Here is a 20,010-nt window from a genome sequence, read left to right as displayed (position 1 = left end):
AAGAAAAAGCTTTATGGAAAGACCTTGTAAAAATCTGGATTTAGTACTTGACCCATGACATAGGCACATGGAGATAAGGAATGCTAAAAGTAACGTCCCTGAATTTGTAAGGTCATGGTCCTGAGGAAAAACAGTAGAAAAAAAGCATTAGGGAAAAGCATTGTGGAAAAAATTCCCTTTATTTTTCAAATTGCAAACTATCTTTATTAACACTGAAACTCACAGCATGAAGAAAAAGCCCTCAGGAATTAACACAGTCAAACTGCCAGAATGCTACGAACACGCTATACAGCCCTGATTTCCAGTTACCTCTTTCTTCCTTGGGCACAGCAAAAGATGGACATAGCATTTCAGGGCAGTTTTATTGGGCAGATCTGACTCCTGAAACAATGTGCACGTATCATATACTTAATGTCACACATGGCCTGTCATCATCTTAAAATAATTTTGAAGAGATGTGTCCTAATCCAAGAGCTCCTCATGTATTTATGCATTGAAATAGCTCTGTTTCATCCCAAATATTGCCCATCTAATCACTGGGAATAAATCTGTTCGCAAATAGGAGAAACCCAGAAAGTTTCTGCAAGTAGAAGCAGCAGGGCTGCAGTAAAAACTGCATAAACTCTCAAATATCTGTTAATTTAAAAAGACAGTTGATAAAATGATTTAGTACTTTCAGCTACCCTGTTTTGAAGGCTGAATTAGTCCAGGGTCAGTGTTGGGTTTGGAAGGAGTGCAAACACTTTTGTGTTCTTGGCTGAGCTCTTAAAGCCTGCCTCCTTGGCAAGACAGATGCAGTGGGGATGTGGGTCCTTGGGATATGTGCAGGGAAGTCAAAGATGAAGTAGAGAATTTTCTCTATACATTGAGAAGTTCTCATTATGTCACCAGCAGGTACGACTCAAAATCAGTATGCGTTGAGCTCCTTCCTGGTAAACCTTGCTTTGGAAGACTCATTACTGGAAAGAAGTAAAACAGGCTCTGTTGTTTTAAGGATGGGATTAGCTGGGTAAATCAAGGTGGGCAACAAAGTGAATCAAATGCAGCTTTACAGAGTGAGAGTTTAGTATTGCCTTTCCTTCTTGGATTAGCAACAAAACAATTAACTCTGCGTATACGTATGTTTGTGCACATGCCCCTTACATATAGAGAGAGGTATATATACATATATATGCACAAATTCCTGGCAATGCTTTACTGTTCAGGTATTGTAAACAGATAGATAATCCCAATTATAAACTGGTTAACAACATGGGCAAACACCAGAGCTAAAATCTATCAGCTGAATTCTGTAATTCCCCATGGGAGACTGGTTTGCAGTATTTGAAAATGAGGCTTCTACTTGCTTGTGCTCCATTAATCTCGTGTTGAAAGCAGCAAATCACAAATGGCAAGGCTTGGAGTGTACTACTTTGTGGGAAGATCTGCGATCATGTCGATGCAATGTGGTATGGAGAGCCCCTTTTATGAGATGTTGACATGTCTGCTAACAGCAACTGAAAACAGGTTAGACTCTTGCTGAGTTTTATTAAAGTATCATTAGGATCCTTCCAGATAGCTTTTAAAAATGATTGTGCTGGAAGCACCCTTTACAATATCTCTAAACCAGAAAGCACGTGCATATATTATAAAGCCAGAAGGGACCCTTATGATCATCTAGTTTGACTGTCTGTATAACCCAAGCCATAGGACTTCCCAAAATTAATTCCCATTTGAGCTGAAGTCCAATCCAACAATCGTTTCTTCCAATCCATCCATCAGTTTGCCCTTTATATACAGAAAGTCTCTTCAGGATTAGAACTCAATGCTTTCTTGAAAAGTTTGACAAATAGTCTGTGGAAAAAAAAAAAAAAGAAAAACAAGATGCAGTTCAGTATGGACAAATATAAATTACTATAGTTAGGTAACAATAATCAACTGCACAAACACAGGCTGAGAAATTAGTAGCTAGGCAGCAGTTCCACTTAAAATGATGTAGGAATTATCATGTATTACCACTGGAGTGGAGTCAATGCTTACCATGCTTTTATGAAAAGATAAAGCACTTTATTGGGTTTTATAAGCAGGTCTATTCTTTAGACTCATGTCAGCTGAGCTGTGTTAATGGTAAGCTAGTGCTGTCTTAGCCCACTATAGATACAAGCTAATGCAATGTATCTTAATACTCTTTGATTAAGATCCAGTCTTTAGATACAGAGATCTCATCAAAGTAAGACTCTAACCTCACTGAGATTTGAGAGAAGATGAACAGACTGGAATTTGCTGTATGTAAGCATCATGGAAAGTTACCCTCATCAGCTGATGCGTAGCATGCTGTTAAACTATGGTAACTTGAGTCTAAGATCTAAATTTTAATGTACATGAAATATTCTTTCTGCAGTGCTCAGCACTAATAAATCTTTAGCTGGATTGTTGTGTCAAATTTTAGTTATTCCACTTTAAGAAAGATGTAGAACAGCAAGGAAAAAGTCCAGAGCAGAGGAACGTGAATGGTTATTACCTGTGAGGGCATACAGGGTCTGTTTAGTCTAGAAAGGAGAAGAGCAGACATTATAATAGTATTCATACAAGATAAAAAAATGCTGCAAAGAGGAGGATAATCATTTGTTAACCTGTTCACTTGCCCCCTGCTAGAGCGGGTCTCAGAATAAGCAACCTGCCTCCCACAGTCAGGAAACAGCCTGCTGCCTTAGGGTCTGGCTAAATGGAGCTACTAGACACTTCTATTTACCCTGACCTGTTATTCTGTGTAAAAGAGATGCATTTGTCCATTTATCTCAGATTCCCAACAGTTGTCCAGCCCATAAAAATAGAATACTCTGCCTACAGGATGTGGAGTATGGCAGCACCGATATATAATCCTGCAATTCCTGAAGGACCAAAAAGAGCCTCAAGATCTGGCTTTGGACATCTCAAGAAATGTGTTTTAGGAAGCCTTGTTAGTGCTGGGGAGCTAAGCAGGGGCAGTTGTGCGGTTGTGGTTGGCAGAGTTGACTCCAGCTGATGCCTCTGAGCATTTCCTCCCTGAGGTCCACTTAGGTGCCCCTCTGAGTGTGTGGCTAGGGCTTCTGGATGAAAAGGATCAGTGTGAAAAGCCAGAGTGGAAGGATTTAAGTGATATACTGGGCTTGGAATAATGAGCAGACCTCAAGTAAAAGGTGCCCAGTTCACATAGTCTGGCTGTGCAACAGGAGGCTGCTTGCTGCTGTTTCTGACCTTCGCCATTTCTAAAGCAGAACAGCTACACTGAAGTAGCCCCAAAACTGTGATTTCTTTACATCTTCCTGGTTACGAAGCAAGCCCTGCTGGTCCTGTTCACTGGAGTGAGATACAGGCTGTGTTCCTGGCCATGCCAGAGAAGGTGGATGAAGCAGCTGCCTACTTCTTGCTTGAGCCTCAGAGATCTTTCGAATGTTGTGTGGGCTTATGTCCAAGCGTGATAAACAGAAGCTGAGCTCTGTTTGATAGTAACTGAGAAATTTATCCTGAATTTATAAGTTGGGGGCCTGGTAAACTTGTACAAATTCTAAGAAGTGATTTGGTACTGCCTATAAAAGATAAAAGGAGCTGCAGAAAGACAGAGATATTTGGAAGCACATTCTGGAGCAATGTGACTGAGGGGAAGTCACTTCTGAAAACAGTCAAAGATGAGCAAAGTAATAGGTTCCTTAGGAGTCTTATAATGAGGAGTGAAAGTCTTTTCTGAACAAATCTGGGGTGGCAGGGATGGAGAAACCAGCCAGCTGCTCAGGTGAGCAAACTGTTAAACTTTTCATTTCCCCTTCTGGTTTCACCAAGAGGAGAACAGCTTGCTAAAGAGAAATTAAGGTAACTGGTGTTTGGCAGAGCTTGGTAGAATGGAAATCTTTCAGAGGCTGAATGATGGATAAATTATTTAACTGTTTGCTGTTTTCACAGTCCTTTAGCAGCTTCCACTAATGGAAAGCCTGCTGACCCCTATTTGTGCTGCCAGCCAGCACAGTAAGGCCTGTCCCTGCTGTATGGTCCCACATTCCTTCAGGAGCTGGGTGACTCTAGTTTCTGCAGCCAGAAGGGTTGCCAGAAGAGTGAGAAGCTCTCAGGAAGCATCATCTCTGCAAACACCAGGACGGTGAGCAAGGAGGACACTGTGCTTCTCATAAACACTGGGCAGTGAAGAGCCGAACAGGAGTGCTGGGGCTCTCCAGAGATCTCCAAATGGCCAGTGCTAAAAGCTTTATGTGCCTGGGGGGAGCCACCGGCCAAGTGAAGACTTTGCAGCTCTATCCTGCAGGGCGGAGTCATCATGGCAACATTTTGGTGCCAGTCCACACGTGGTGGTGCCCCCAACCTACCTTGCCACTTGGCTGTGCTCATATTTTAGCTCAGAAACGAAGGAGCTCCTAGTCCAGCTCATTCACTGAATCTTCATTACTTGGGTCTAACTCTTGGCCCCCATAAGAATGACTAAATCAGGCTTTTGTGGAATAAAACTTTCTTTGGAGTTTAATTTCCTCCTCTTTAATGCCAGTCAGAAAGAGATAGGGGAGAAATGGGATCAGGGAAGACTGCATGTGGCAGAGGGGGCTGAACAGTGTGCATCTTGGAGAGTGGATCTTTCTCTGTCCTCCACTATGGACTTCTCTTTCCAGTCCTGGCTTTTTACAGCATTAAGCTGCACTCTGCTGCCCGATTTCACAGTGCTGTCTCACTCCTGGGGTGCCTGTGGGTGTCGTTCTGTGGGCAAACCAGGTGGGAGAGCTGCTCTTTCTCCTCTATCACAGAATTACCAAGTTCGCAGTCCTGCGCATCCAGCTCATGCCGGGAGAGGTGCTCCACAATGCCAGCCCCCAGAGAATCCCCCAGGACGTTGGTGGTCGTTCTAAGGCGGTCCCTGCAAAATCAGAGAGAAAAATGAAATACAGCTTCTTAGTAACAGCTAAGGGGATGAAGGCTATTTCAAGAAACATCTTCAGTAAAACTTTTTCTACTTTTCAAGTCACTAATAATTTACACTTCAACACTGTCAGGAAAATGACTCCCAGAGAGCCTTCCTTGATTGACAGCCCTGAGCACAGGCTTCACATTCATTCCTGCTCTATTGCATTCCCAGTTTCTCACTGAAAAGTTTTAGACTTGCCACAAAACAAGAGAAAAGTTATGGTAGTTCTACATGGACAGTTCATTTTCCAGAGGGCTGCTAAGACCTTTCTGCAGACTCAGATGAGCCTCGCCACATCTGTTACACCTGAGTTGCATTTTGTTTTACAAAAAGTACAGAAATTCTGGTGCTGTTGTGCCAGATTTCCTCAGCGTAGACAGTGTACTCTAAGACAAGGCACCATATTCTTTGTGCAAAATGACAAATCTAAAACACCTTTTGCAATGAGATACTCTCCACAACCACAACTGTATGTAAGAGCTGAAGCTATCACCAGTCCAGCAACCCATCATATCCTTGAACAACAGATAAGACTTTTGGTACCTGATTGAAACCAACCTTTCTGGGTAAGTACAAGAGGTAACCTGGCGTCTTAGGAGGCAGGGCTTTTTCCAGCCAGGTCTGTTCTTATGCACAGTTCACAGGAGAAGTGGAGGTGTTGGGCAAGACTCTGTTTCCACCTGCTCAGCCATGGCTGGGAGCAGACTTTGGCTGCTTTGGCTACAAATCAGCAATACAAGATACAGAAGAACAGAGGAAACACTGACAGTGTATCCCTGAGTCAGGATTTTGTTGTGTTTGAGAACACTGAGAGAGTGAGGACTGTGCCCAAATGCATTCTTCAGTTTAGTTCCTAAGAGCACTCCTGTGAAATCTCTCATCCCAAGGTTTAAAAGGGAAAGAAAGCTGAAATGGAGCAATGTAGCTGACTAGCTGCACCCATCTAAACACTCCTTAATGTTGTACAGCCCCGTTTCAATCCGCTTCCCATGTTTGGTAGCACAGAACCACCACTCTGCAGCGTGAATTTGCTTATTATTGGCACAACCTGTCCCTGTCAGTCTGGAGATAGTTTCTGGTCGCTTTATTAAGATAAAGCAAACATTTGGCTTGGTGACCAGGTTTATCTGGAAGTGACCTCGGGCGCCTTGGGTCACTGACGTACACGGTGAAGACTCCAGCATGGGCAGAGAGGGCTACTGTCCAAAGGTCTCATGGATAAAGGTGTGGTTTAAGCTTAATGATAGAGGTTACTGAGACTGTTCTTAGCAGAGACATTTGGGAATAGAAACAGACTCTGTAAGCACCGGCAGGGAGTGCACAGCAGTGTGTGCTGCTGAGCAGAGAACTTACAGAAACCAGTCCACAGCGATGATCAGCGTAATGTCTTCAGTAGGCAGCCCCACTGATGTCAACACTATAACCATTGTCACCAGTCCTGCCTGGGGAATACCTGCAGCTCCAATGCTGGCTGCCGTGGCAGTGATGCTGGAGGGAACAGGAAAACAACAGCTGTCAGCAAAGGAAGAAAAGAGGTAGTCACATTTGCAAAAATCCCAGAAAAAAATCTAGGTTGGAAAAGATCATCTAGTCCAACCATAAAATGTCAGGAAGCAGCTCAAACTCATCACCTACAAAACACCTTGGCAGCCTTTCTGGCGGCGTTAAGGTACCCATCTGTAACAGGCTGCACACTGCAGCTCTGGATAAGGGTGGCCCAGACCTGGAAATGCAATAAGGACTCAAGTGGAGCCTCAGAGACGTGGTGCCCAAATTATACCTGAAGGTATAATACACCTTTCTTTTCCATACTTTTTTTCCCTTGTTGTATCTTGTGTTGGGTTTGTGTGTGTGGTGGTGGTTTTGATAGTGGGGGAGGGGGCTACAGCAAGGACTCCTGTGAAAAGTTTCTTGAAGCTCCCCTGGCTCCAAGTCAGACCCACCTCTGGGCAAGGCTGAACCAAGTAGCGACAGTGGCTGCACCTCTGTGATAACGTCTTTACGAAGGGGAATCTGAGAGGAGGAGTGGGAGTTGCGAGGAGGAGCTGCGAGGGAGACACCTCTGCAGACCCCGAGGTCAGTGGAAGGAAGGAGGAGGCGGCGGGGGGGGGGTGGGCTGGAGCAGAGACCCCCCTCGGCCCGTGGGGAGAGGACAGGCTGTCCCTGCGCCCATGGAGGGCACCGGGGGAGCAGATGCCGACCTGCAGCCCGGGGAGGGCCCCACGCCAGAGCAGGGGCTGTGCCTGGAGGAGGCCGGGACGCTGAGGGCGTTCAGCGCTGGGAGGGCTGTGACACACGGGAGGGACCCACGCTGGAGCAGTTTGGGGGGAGCTGCACCCCACGGGAAGGTCTCACGTCAGAGAAAGTTCCTGGAGGAGTTTCCCATGAGAGGGACCCCACGCTGGCACAGGGGGAGAATGCGAGGAGTCCTGCCCCCGAGGAGGAAGGAGCAGCAGAAACAAGGGGAGATGAACTGACCACAGCCCCCATCCCCGTCCCCCCGTGCTGCTGCAGGGGAGGAGGGAGAGAAATCGGGAGCAAATCTGAGCCTGGGAAGAAGGGAGGGGTGAGAGAAGGTGTTTTGAAGGTGTGGTTGTGTTTCTCACTGTCCTACTCTGATTGTTAAATTAAGTGGTGGTTGTGCTTAAATTAAATTGATGTTCTTTTTCTGCCCCTAACGAATCTGTCTTTTGCCCATAACCATAATGGACAGAGTCATCCCTCCCAATCCTTGTCTCAATTCCTGAGCCTTTTGTTGTATTTTCTCCTCCCCGTTCCTGAGGGGGAAGGAGTGAGCGAGCAGCTCAGTTGCCCACAACAGTCTCCTGAGCAAAAGAGGAACCTGACCACACCTCAGATAAGCCAACAGAACTGAAGCCCTTCCTGTAGTCTCAAAAACTCTTTCAAAAGTCACCTTATTGTGATGATCTGCCCGAAGTCAAGTTCATAGTTGTTGACTTGTGCAATGAAGATGGCTGCAAGGGCCTCGTACAGCGCAGTGCCATCCATGTTAATTGTAGCTCCCACAGGCAGAACAAACCTCGTGATGCGCCTGTCCACACCATTGTTTTCTTCCAGGCACCTGAAGGTGATGGGCAGAGTCGCTGAGCTGAAAGGAATTTACAAAACAACATGAATTTGGTATATGCTGACTTTGGAAGAGGGACTAAGCCTCTGCCTGGTTGATGATGACCTTACCCACCTGCTTTTTCACCCTGCCATGTGAGCCAGAGGCCAGAAGCTGCTAGGAGAAAGAACAGTCTAAGCAAGGCTTCCTCAGATATGGTGCACGCTGCAGTTGCACATTCAGACATGGCTTTCCTCAGGGGCTGGGACAAAGGCTGTGTAACCCTGAGGTTGATGATGCTGGTATAACACCAAAAGAAGGTGATGCTGGAGGATTCAGGGTACATCAAAATTCCTTTCCCAGCTATTAAAAAAAATTTAGCCCTTTGTCATCCCCCTTAGCGCATAAGACAAGAATGAACCACGTGTGAGAATTTATCTTGCAGAGATAGCTGAGAATTGTTTCTGAAAGAGAACATGAGCAGGAATAATGCTGCGTGTTTCAGAGTGTGGATGCATGTGGGAGAGACTGTTATGTGCTTGCCAGGAAACGCATATAGCAAGAAACACGGCACTTGTGAAACAACAGCTACCTACAATCCCTTGCTTTGGCTCTGCCGCAAGGCAGTGTGAGTCACTGAACATTCAGGTGTTGATGCTTCTGGCTGGGCTTCCAGTGAGTTTAATGCCAGCTGCATACAGTATGTGTGCCCAGGAGAGAGAAATGTGCAAACGTGTGTGAGTACACGTGTGTGAGAGGTGTGTGCACGGGGAATAATCCTGCTGTTCTGTGGGATTTGATGTTTGTCCTGGTTAGGGCTCCTGAGCAGGGGAGTGGGAATCTTTCCACTCTCAAATGAGCTTGGCTGGACCACTGTAAAAAGTTGCTACTGCTAGAAATTGTGAGACCACAGTGCTGCACTGAGGGCAGTGGAGTGCTGAGAAGCAGCCCCGGAGTATCCACACCAGCCCCAACCCTACTCCTACGTAGCCATCGTACCTTGAGGAGGTGCCCAGGGCTGTGATGAGGGCCTGCAGAAGCCCTGCAATGAATACCCAGGGGTTTCTGTGAGTGACGATGAAGTAGAGCAGTGGCAGGATGCAGAGGGCATGAATGAGGAGTCCAACGATGACGGTAAGTGTGTACATCCCCAGCTGGCCTCCCATCACTGCTAGGTCATCCATCTCCAGGATTTTGCCAGCAATTAAAAACATGATCCCAACTGGAGCATACCTGTGGCAGAAACACAAGGCTGATGCTCAGAACTGGCACCCACACTTTCACACCAGCTTTTATGCATGCTGTCTGGACAAATCCCCAGTAAGCCAGCACACCAGAAGTGCTCACTGAGCCTAATCTTTGGATGATATTGCTGGAAACCTGGAGAGAGCTGGGGCTTTTTCACCACATGGTCAAGAAACAGCTCTTGCTGCACTGTCGGGGACTCCAGCACTCTGTTGTGTGTACAGCTTGGGTACTGGTGGAGGTTTCCTCCTCCTTTTGAGTTCCCTACATGTTTCCACAACACTCCTTGTAGAATTGATAGGGGAGGTTGTGTAGGGGAGTCTTTGGCATCCCTTCCTTTCCTAATGGAGCTTGGGCTGAGAGTATCCTTTTTTCACTGAGAGGCACAGGGAAGTACAGGAGAAACAGGGAATCAGGGTGTAAAAGCAATTGTCCCATAGGCTCTGGGATATCAGCCTGAAGATAGAGACATTTAGGGAACAGAAGATACCGGGAACCCGTATCTGGTGTAGCAAGGACTGGGTGCACCAACACCTGTGAAAGTAGCCACAGTTTATATAAAAACCCATTTTGAGGTACACTGCTATCGTTTCTTTATGGCTTTTTTTCCCCTCTATAACAATGCATCTCATGAGCCACAGTGAGGCTTCACAGGATGGAAGCCATAACACAGACACGGAGAATATTATGGGCACTGAACTAAACATGGACAAATAACTGGAGCAAAGAAAATCCCAGCTCCACGGCCATACCTCTAAGGGTCGGGCCTCTAAAGCTCAAGAGCTTACATGCAATTCATGCACAAGGCTCAGAGGTCCACATGCCAAACTCCCACTTAGCCTGGGAGGTTTGGAAAAGTTTCAGGAAAGGATTTCACAAATATTTCATTTCCTCTGACCTTCCTCTTAGGAGACATCCTTGGCTGCAGCTAGTGACCAGATCTCCCCAGGAAAAACAAGCTCCTGGGAGATGCTCTGCAGACTGTGACTTCAGGAAGGAGTGCTGGGCTGCAGCTGACAGTCCTGCCTCCTATACCAGCAGGATTTTGGAAGTCAGGAGTTCTCTGCAGACACTACCTACTGCATAGGCACTTTCCTGAGTGTAACCAGTGTTCCACACATCAACACCCTGCCTTCTTCTGCTCTAAGGGTGACCTGAAGGAGGGGGTGTTGAAAGCACCTTGACATTGTCTCTGGGAGTAGTGGGCAGGTCTACTTGTTCCAGTGTGCTTGTGCTCTCCCTTCTGTGCCCTCGGGCAACTCTTACCTCTTCTCAGGAAAGCAAGGCCCCAAGTTCTGGCTCATCTGTGGAGAAAATGATCCTAGAGGGGCTGGGGCTCCCCAACACTCTGCTATGAGCTGAGGGTTGTTCTTCCCCTTTGTGTCTTCCTGTGTAAGGCCTGTCCCCCTGTGCTCAGGATGTTGCTCTGAGATATAAGACTGTGACTAGAAGACCAGGGAAAGGAAGCAGGAGTGATCTAAAATGGGAGAGTGTGCGGGACTGACAGATCCCTTCCCTGTTGGACATGTCCATGTATTCTGCCAGCCCCACATCTCTCCTGACTCACGGTACCTACCACAAACTGCTGTTTAGACCTTGAGCCCTACATGGGTAAAGAGCTTAAAGCAACAAGATTTGGTAAAATGCTCCCTTCTGGAGAATCATCTCAGAAATGCCTTGCTTATCTGGACATGTAGCACAGGCAGCCTTACAGAGAAGGCAACAAGCAGCTGAGCTCTAGAGGGGTCAGGATCTGGGAGACCTCAAACTGAAAGGCAATAATTTTGAGTTGACCTTGTCAACCAAGCTCAGCTCTCAGAGCTGATGCATACAGGTGCCACCCTGGGTAGCAGGAAAGTGGCAATAGGTTATTGTGATTCATAGCTAAGCCAGACTTCTGGAACATAGCTGGAAGGAAAGCTTTTGGTGGGAAAGCCTCACACCCTACCCCTGTTGGTAAGGCTAAGAGATCTTCCACTCCAGCTCTCTGGTCTTCCAAGGATGTTTCCAGCAGCCTCAAGGAAAGCAAGTCGTGGTGTACCTGATATTTCTAAGGTAAAAACAAAAAACAGGAAATGAAATGTGAACAAATATCCCATCCAGACTTTTCCCTTCAGCCTGATGGAGCCAAAGGAGAGCTGTGCCCATCTGCTTTTCCTGTGCATGTCATCCTTAAAGCTACCCCACTTCTCGTCAGGTCAGCGGAAACTGCACCTGCAGACCTCCTGCTCCAACCGGCTGTGCTCCTCACCAGATGATAATGGCCACCAGCCTCATGATGGCTTCGTTGAGGCAGTTAAAGAACTCCCGCAGGGCCCGTCCCTTCTGCTTCATGCTGCCGATCACCAAACCGAAGCACATGGAGAACACTACCAGCCCCAGCGCGTTCACCCCATTGGCTGAGCCCGGGATGGGAATGACTTCTTCAAAGGTCAGCACCTCGGAGACGGTCCCCAGGGCATGAGTGATGTTCTCCAGGATGCCAGTGAAGTTCTCAGGCACAGGGATCTGAGTGGTTGTCACACCTGCTGTGACATTGCTGCTGTGGAGGATGGTTCTGGTGAAGACCCTGGTGCTGTACTGCGTCTTGTACTGAAAAGACACAGATTATCAGATGCACTCACAGACCCTGGTTCAGGAGCTCAGGACAACATGCTAGGCTCTTGCATCTCTTCCTAAAGAGAGTACTGCAAGTTCCTGATGACCTGTGTGGGAAAATTGCTTTGCCTGTTCTCAAGCTCCCTAGCTTAGTGCTTTCATTAAAAACTTCATAGAGCTGAAGGTCAAAAGAGACAATTGAATCATCTCATGGTTCTGAATCTAGGACCTAGATATTCAGGCTTCTCTGATAACCCTTCATGCTGCTTCCAAGGACACTTAGCCCTGCGGAAGAGACAAATTCTTGGTGAATTTCACTGCCAGTCCAAGCCTGCTACCTGAGATCACACAAACCTGTCCTGACTCCGAGTGTGGGATCGGACAGAGGTTGAAGCCCCCATCTACAGCAGCTTGAAAAGCTTGCATGGGGGATGCTATAATGCAGGCTAATGACTGAAAATCCTCCTGGAGCAGTCAGACTTGGGGAAGTGTGAGGGCAGTATAAAGCAATTGCTATTCCACCCCTCAGAGAAGTAGGTAGGACCAGGGTCTAGGGCACAGGGAACAAAGGGAAGTGATAGGCCAGGTGGGATTTCATACCTGTTTGAAGCAGGCTTCTACCAGATTGGGCGGGAACATATTTCTGCAGTAGATAAAACAAGGAAAGAGTTATTGTCCTGTTTGACTAGCAAGAAAACATGGGCTTCTCGGCCAGTGCCTCTGTCCTGTATCAGTGTCAGGTCACAACTCTCACAATGCCAGGTAAAGCTACAGAGCAGATGGGCCCTTCCTGATCGATAGAAGATGGGAATATGCTGATCTGGAGCCAGGCAAGCTCTGCATCTTTTCAGATATCTACTGCATCTTTTCAGACTCCAGAAGGTTGTATTTCGGGTATGTGGAAAGAGACTACAGACATATAGTGCTGGGATATGGGTCCATTGTAAAAGCATCAGCAAACCCAACCGAACCTTGAAACAATACCATATTACAATTTTTAATATACTGCTTTGCTCTCAGCTTCATCTCTACATCTGTCATTTGAGCTCTATATTATATTGTACCTCAGAAACATACATTCAGATCACTTGAGATAGTACAGCTTTGCAATTCACTGTGTAAGGTCACAGCAAGGGAGGGAAAGACAATGTCTTGGGAACCACTTCCTCAATTTCCTTGGGTCAGGGAAGACAGATATTTGGAGCAGCCTTTGCTGGGTGAATTTCTGAAGGGCATGCAGTCAATGATAGTTTTTATTACTTGTTTTGCTGAGCATGCCTTGGCCTCTTGCACTAATACCTCTAACAGAAGGGCTGGATTCCAGAGCTCCAAGCCAATCATTTGATCTCAAGTGGCAAAGCCAGTCAGTTAGACTGAGCTAGAAGTAGTAGGCTCGGCAAGACTCAGCCATAAACTTCTTTCCCTAAGAGTGTATGCCTAAAGCTGTGACACTTCAAAAGGACATTCCATGGAGGAATGAAATCTCACTGATATGGTCTCAACATGACACCGTCTTGCTCACCTACCTCACCAAGTCCATGAAGGCATCGGTGGTCTGCACCTGCTCAATTCTGCCTTCTCGGTGAAGCTTGTCCTTTGATCCTTTTCCTGGGTGGATGATGATCACCATGAGTATGCCAATGAAGACCGCTATGATTGTGGTCACCATGTAGTAGACGACAGCCCGCATCCCCATCTTCCCTGAGGCTCTGCCATCCAGTGAGGCCATTCCTGGGGAGCCACACAGAGAGACAAGGTGAGAATGTCTATTGTCTTAGAGGGAAGGGGAAAATCCGAGGAAGATTCAAAGTGTGGAGGGGACATGCTTGAGTTGGATGGGGAGCTGGGGTCTCTAGGAAGCACAGTGTACAAGGGGCAGACTTTGGAGCTCCAGGGTGATGTTGATATGGGAGAATGTGGCTTGTGGTTACGAAGAAGCATAGCACTGGTGGGTCTTAGGCTGCATTTGGGAATACAGCAATTTCCTCCTAAAGCTCTCAGAAGGGAAATAATTCCCTCCCAGTGTGCTGGGCCTTTAAGTCCCTAATAATGGGATGTTTCAGCAGGTGGAATGCCTTGCAGTTCCTTCCACTGTCTGAAAGCTTGGCTGGCTGGCATGTCTTCTATGAGGACCTGAATGAAGCAAGCTCTCTGGCCAGTGGTCGACTCCAGCTCTTTCGGACTGACATGAATGAACATTCCTTGGGCTGGAGGGAACCTGACACTGACTTGGGCAAAAAACTTGTTGATGTTTGAGGTTATGTAGGATGAAATCCCTGTTAGTGCTCAAGTGCTGGGCCTTGGAAACACCACATTGTGTCCTCCCCAGTCTTCTGAGAAAGCACAAGGCCTTCTGCTTCTCTTTCCCTCTACTGAGCAAGCAGGGGTATGAGTGTGAATCATGTTCACTACAGCTGTAGGTTCAGGCTTGTCACTATTATCCAAGCTAATCCAAGCACCTCCGGCTGGGGCAAAAAAGGGTACTCCAACAACATCTAGCATCTGTCTGCTGATTATTGCCTTGGCTGAAAGCAGCAGAAAGCATTTCTCACCTGTAATCAAGCTAGAGACAATGAGAGGAAGAACCAACATCTGGAGCATACGCATCAGCAGCTCGCCGGGGAAGGAGAAATACTTGATCTGGCGATAGGTCAGCTGGTAGGGCCGGAGGGAAAACGCCAGGATGATCCCTGTGGGTCAGCAAGGGATGAGAATGGAAATGGGACAATGTGATCCAGTGGTCTGTCCCTCAGTCCTACAGCGTGGCTTTTCTCTTTCTCATCTCCTTTCACCTCCTCCTCTCCCCAGAGGAGTAAATGAGCTTTCTTTTTCTAAAAGGCTATGATCCACTTTTTACCGTATGCTCTCTCTCTCCCTCTGACATATTTATATGCACAGGAGCCTCATGCTCAACCACAGGTCTCCTTGTTGCTGTCTGCTGCTCCTCTGGGGTTCTGTTCCCAGGAAGGTCATGAACACAAAAATGCTGTGACCAGAGAGATGATCTCCCAACCTAAGTGTCACTACACAGTTCAGAGACTTTGTCCACCCACTTCTTGAAGCTGAGTTCAGCCAGTGAGTTAGAGACATACAGTCTGGATCAAAAGCCAGGGACAATCCACTACCTGCTGGGCAGATTTAGTGTCACAGCCCTTCACATCAGTTCCCCCTTCTGGTCCTGGCTAAAGCCGTGGGATGAATCTGAAGAGCCCCTGTGCCTGTAGCTGCACTCACAAGAAGCCTCTGAACAAATCTGGATGATTTTTTAATGAGGATTGGTCGAGCTGAATCATCCAACCCCTTCTGTTGTAGACTGTTCCTAAGCTGCAGCCAGAAAGGATCAACAAGGTCTCCCTCACACACACTCTCTGCAAAGTCTGTTCTTGCACACAAAGGTACTCCTGGTGTGGATGGCAGTTCGAGCTGTCAGCTCATCAGCTTCACCTCCACAGACAAATAGTTATGATAAAATAAAACCTTTGTAGAATAAACAAACTTTTCCCCCACATTTATAAGTGGCTCCCAGTGTTGCCACCAGCTCCATACCTAGTAAGACTGCAGCGATGGTGAAGAGGACAAAGGCATTTCTCCTGAAGAAGCTTTTCGCGCTGTCAGCAGTGATGCTGTGCATCCGCTTCTTGGCCCGTGCTGCCCGCTTCTGCACCGCCTGCCGCAGGCGCTGCACCCGGCCCTCGGCACTGAGCCGCTTGGCTGCGTCCTCGTTGAGGAACAGGCTGTTGACGTGGCTCTGCTCGCCCATGTCAGCACGGCTGCTCAGTCCCCGAGGCACGGCTCTGCCTACGCTGGGCGGGGAAAAACACAAATTACTGGGTTCAGTTTTGGGCCTCTCGCTCCAAAAAGGCCATTGAATGACGCGAGCATGTCCAGAGAAGGGCAACGGAGCTGGGGCAGGGTCTGGAGCACAGGTCTGCTGGGGAGCGGCTGGGGGAACTGGGGGGGTTCAGTCTGGAGAAGAGGAGGCTGAGGGGAGACCTCCTGGCCCTCTGCAACTCCCTGCCAGGAGGGGGCAGAGAGGGGGGATGAGTCTCTGGAGCCAAGGCCCCAGCGCCAGGCCCTGAGGGAATGGCCTCAAGCTGCCCAGGGCAGGGTCAGGCTGGCTCTGAGGAAGGATTTCTGTGCAGAAGGGGCTGTTGGGCGTTGGAATGGGCTGCCCAGGGCAGGGGGGGAGTCCCCATCCCTGGGGGGGTTGAAGAGTCAGGTCAACATAGCGCTGAGGGATTTGGTGTAGTTGGGAACAGTCAATGTCAGGTTGATGGTTGGACTGGACGATCTTCACGTTTTTTTCCAACCAAGACAATTCTGTGATTCTGAGATGCACAGGTGGGAAAGCATAAGCTGCAGCACCCAACACCTTGCCTTAACTTTTAGGTCATTTCCCTGGGCCCTGATCAGGTTTATTTAGAGTTGATTAATGAGCTCCTTGGCAAGGAGCAGACCCCAGGACAAAGCATCTGAAGTGCTACCAGGGTCTTGTTGTGACTGCTCTGGTGTCTCTGGAGAAGCTCTGGCCTCTGTAGCACCCAATCTGCACTGAGGAGAGGCTTTGGTGGCTTGGGCAGCCAGAAAGGGCTCCACAGCCACCCAAGCTTGTGCTTAGGAGTTTTATCAGTTTGGACAGGAATGAATAGTTATCACCTCTCAATAAAACCAGTTCCTTTACACAAACTGTTCCAAATAAGACCAAGCAGCAAACAACATTTCTGACATACCTCCTAGATGGACAGACCCTGAACAAAACAGCTTTCCCCATGAAATTGAGTGTCACCAGCTGTTTCCACAGAAAGGAACATTATCTCTTTGCCTTTGTGGAGCCTGAGGATAATGCTTTACTGACTTTTATTTGAAGCCCAACAGGATTTTCAAGTAACATCTCTCATCAGACTCCACTGATGGGTTTAACCTGCTGTCCTGTCTTTAAAAATACTAAGGTCAAGATCAAGCCTACTCCGAAGAGGTAAATAAAGAACCAGTTCTGCTCCATTGCCTATTGACTGCTACAACAGCCTACTGTTCAACTGTTTATTTTTTACTATTATTCCCATATTCCTCTGAACAAAAGAACAAGGGGGCTACACAGGCATACCAGCCCACTCTGGAGCACTAGAAGGCACCAGCAAGCCAACAGTTCTTATGAGGAAGAACATTGTCTGACTATGCAGGTGCCATTTTCTTACAGGTGCCTTGACAGATACAAGGTCTGAAAATGATTCTGATTCTTTGTCTCAGGAGCTTGCAAAGATGAAACCAAAGAAGAACAAAGTCACTTTAGCACATCAGCAGGTGCTGAAAGACCTTTTATGGTGTCGTTGGTGAAATAAGAGCTACTCCATTTGCAATCCTAAATGTAAGTCAAAGAAACCATCACAACTGGGATTACATTCTCTATGAAATACACATCCAGTGTCTGCCATTTGGACCCAGATAAATGCCTATCATGAACTGGAGCTGGTTCAGGGGACAGCATTGCAAGGTCGCTTCCAACAGACAGATGAAGGAAAATCTCCGTTCTGATAGAAGATTCCTCTGCACAGATGCTAAAGCCTTCATGAGGTGCAGAGCAGTGGAGAGACACTTGAGGTGGCCGTGCCAAGTCAATCTAAGCCCTCCCAAGGCTCAGCTGTGTGAAGGCCACTGGCAAAGTTTCTGGGTTTTTGCTGCAGGAACCTTGGAGTGCTGCTGTGGCTACCCCAAGGATTTGGATTAGCAGGCAGCATTCTGTGGATTCCAGCTTGATCACACTTTCCCTTTCTTATTACACCACCCTGCTTTTATCTGCTGATGGAGCAAATATACATCAGACTGGGTGAAAACTTTGCCTATCTTCCTCCTTTTTACTGCCAGCACTCCTACTTCTCACAGCTACACATGAAAGAAAGAAACTGCAAAGTATGTATTCCTTCGGTTCACTGACTCTGTGCCTCTTGAACTCCACAGTAGGTTAAGAAACTATGGATTCAATCCCCTGTGCCCCAGAATAGGCTTGTATTATTTATTTAGTATCCTCCTAGTGAAATGCTGGGGTTTCAACCCCAAGCCCCAAGTTAAGGTTGACATCTGGGTGATTCCCACAGCCCTGCCCAAAGCGGGGTGAGGTTCCCTTTAGGCTTCCCCCCAGGGTGGGCCGGCCTGGCAGACAGAGCCATTGGGTAAAGGAGCCCCAGGGGTCCCGCAGTCAGTAACCCAAGGTCAGGTGTCCCACTGAGGGATAACAGCTGGGACCGTTGCAGGAGGGGCAGTGTCTGTGTGTGAGGTGGGTGCCCTGTGCAGAGTTCCCTGTTGGGGAAGGGCCTCCCGCCTCCCTGGGACTGGGCTCCAGTCAGCTCTGGCTTTTGTAAACGCGGGCTGTGCAGAGATTCAGTACGTGGCTTCCTTGGTCTTATGTGTTTGGCTTGTTGACTCGGTTGTCTCCTGTCCCTTCTATGGGAGACTGCATGTCACCATTTATTGCACCCACTGTTGGTCGTGTGGTGTCGTTGTTGGGGTCAGTGGGATTGATGTCAATTATGTATAATCTGACTGACTTGTTTGTACCCCCAGCGCTCACCCATGTACTGACCCTTTTGTATCAAATACAATCTGGTTATTGGTTCATCTTTATGCTGGCTGTGTCCTTTGTGCTAGGCCTAATAATTGGCAAAACACCTAGATACAGGGTTGGGCAAGCAAAATTATTAGCTGTCAGGTTCCAATGAGCCAGGACTCTCACACCTCTTGTATCCTCCTGTCTTGCCAGTTACTGGCATCACTAGCCAGTACAGGACACCTCTCAGATCTCACCCTTTTCTATCACAGATTCACTGAATTATCCCCTTTGTGGTCCATTTCATCTTCTTCTGTCTGCAGGATTTCCAGAAGTCTGTCCCAGAGCTTACTGTCCTTATGGTGGGAAAAGTAATTGCCTGCACAGTCCGTAGGGATAGAAGGGATAGAATAGAACAGGCTCTTTCAGTTGGAAGGGACCTACAACAATTGTCTTGTCCAATGGCCTGACCACTTAAGGGCTGACAAAGTTAAAGCATGTTTTTAAGGGCATTGTCCAAATGCCTCTTAAATCCTGACAGGCCTGGGGCATCGACCACCTCTCTAGGAAGCCTCTTTCAGTGTTTGACCACCCCCTTGGTACAGAAACACTTCCTGATGTCAAACCTGAACCTCCCCTGGTGCAGCTTTGACCATTCCCATGCATCCTGTCACTAAATCCCAGGAAGAAGAGGTCAGCACCTCTCTCTTCATGTCCCCTCAGGAAGCTCCAGAGAGCAATGAGTTCACCCCTCAGCCTCCTTGTCTCCAAATAAGACAAGCCCAGGTCCTTAGCTGTTTCTCATAGGACATTCATTCCAGCCCAGTCTTCAGCTTGGTTGCCCTCCTCTGGACACATTCAAAACCTTCACATCCTTCTTAAATTGTGGGGCCCAGGACTGCACACAGCACCCCTGGCGATGCTGCACCAACACTAAATAGAGCAGGACAATCCCCTCTCTTGTCTGGCTGGTCATGTTGTGTTTGATGTGTTTTGCCCTCTTGGCTGCCAGGACACACTGCTGGCTCCTACGGAGCTGCTGCCCACCAGCACCCCCAGAGCCCTTGCTGCAGGGCTGCTCTCCAGCCACTCCTCTCCCAGTTTAGACTTGTGCCAAGCATTACTCCATCCTAGGTTCAGAATCTGTCATTTGTTCTTGTTAAATTTCATCCCACTAGTCATTGTTCAGTGCTCCAGTCTATCTAGATTCCTCTGCAAGGCCTTTTGTCCCACAAGACAGTCAACAGCACCTCCCAGTTTGGTATCATCGACAAACTTGCTAACGGCACATTCAACTCCTGCATCCAGATTGTTGATAAATATATCAGTCAGGACTGGCCCTAGAATTGCACCCTGTGGAGCACTGCTGGTGACCGGTCACCAGCCAGATGTATCCCCATTCACTACAAGCCTTTGAGCTCTGCCCTGCAGCCCCGTTCTTCACCCCGGGCCTGTGAACCTGCTCACCCCACATTTGGAAAAATTGTCCAGAAGAATGCTGTGAGGGACAGTATCAAAAGCTTTCCTAAAATCCAGAAAAACTACATCTACCGCTCTATCCAGTGGGTGGGTGACCTTATCATAGAAGGATATCGGATTAGTTAAACAGACTTTCCCCTTTGTGAACCCTTGTTGACT

At 47.7% G+C, this 20,010-nt stretch overlaps 1 protein-coding gene across 7 annotated transcripts in view; it reads right to left on the bottom strand.

Annotated features, from left to right (window-relative positions):
- Positions 1-91: 91 nt before the first annotated feature.
- The window catches only part of SLC1A6 (solute carrier family 1 member 6), a 37,510-nt gene continuing 17,591 nt past the window's right edge, over positions 92-20,010 (bottom strand). For 4 of the 7 annotated variants that reach the window (XM_074928259.1, XM_074928262.1, XM_074928260.1 and 1 more), the window contains 9 exons: positions 15,378-15,634; positions 14,384-14,521; positions 13,358-13,562; positions 12,432-12,474; positions 11,485-11,825; positions 8,988-9,221; positions 7,836-8,030; positions 6,275-6,409; positions 4,462-4,873 (listed from right to left, as the gene is read on the bottom strand). In XM_074928259.1, coding sequence (XP_074784360.1) covers positions 4,675-4,873; positions 6,275-6,409; positions 7,836-8,030; positions 8,988-9,221; positions 11,485-11,825; positions 12,432-12,474; positions 13,358-13,562; positions 14,384-14,521; positions 15,378-15,591 — 1,704 coding nt within the window. In that variant the 5' untranslated portion in view covers positions 15,592-15,634 and the 3' untranslated portion in view covers positions 4,462-4,674. Of the gene's footprint in view, positions 1,834-2,500; positions 2,529-4,461; positions 4,874-6,274; positions 6,410-7,835; positions 8,031-8,987; positions 9,222-11,484; positions 11,826-12,431; positions 12,475-13,357; positions 13,563-14,383; positions 14,522-15,377; positions 15,635-20,010 lie in introns of those variants that run through there. The other 3 variants (XM_074928265.1, XM_074928264.1, XM_074928261.1) reach the window with 3 other exon arrangements.

Source organism: Athene noctua, chromosome 27, assembly GCF_965140245.1.
Source record: "Athene noctua chromosome 27, bAthNoc1.hap1.1, whole genome shotgun sequence".
NCBI lineage: Eukaryota > Metazoa > Chordata > Aves > Strigiformes > Strigidae > Athene > Athene noctua.
Note: the sequence above shows the minus strand (reverse complement) of the source record. Positions and strands in the feature narration are given on the sequence as shown.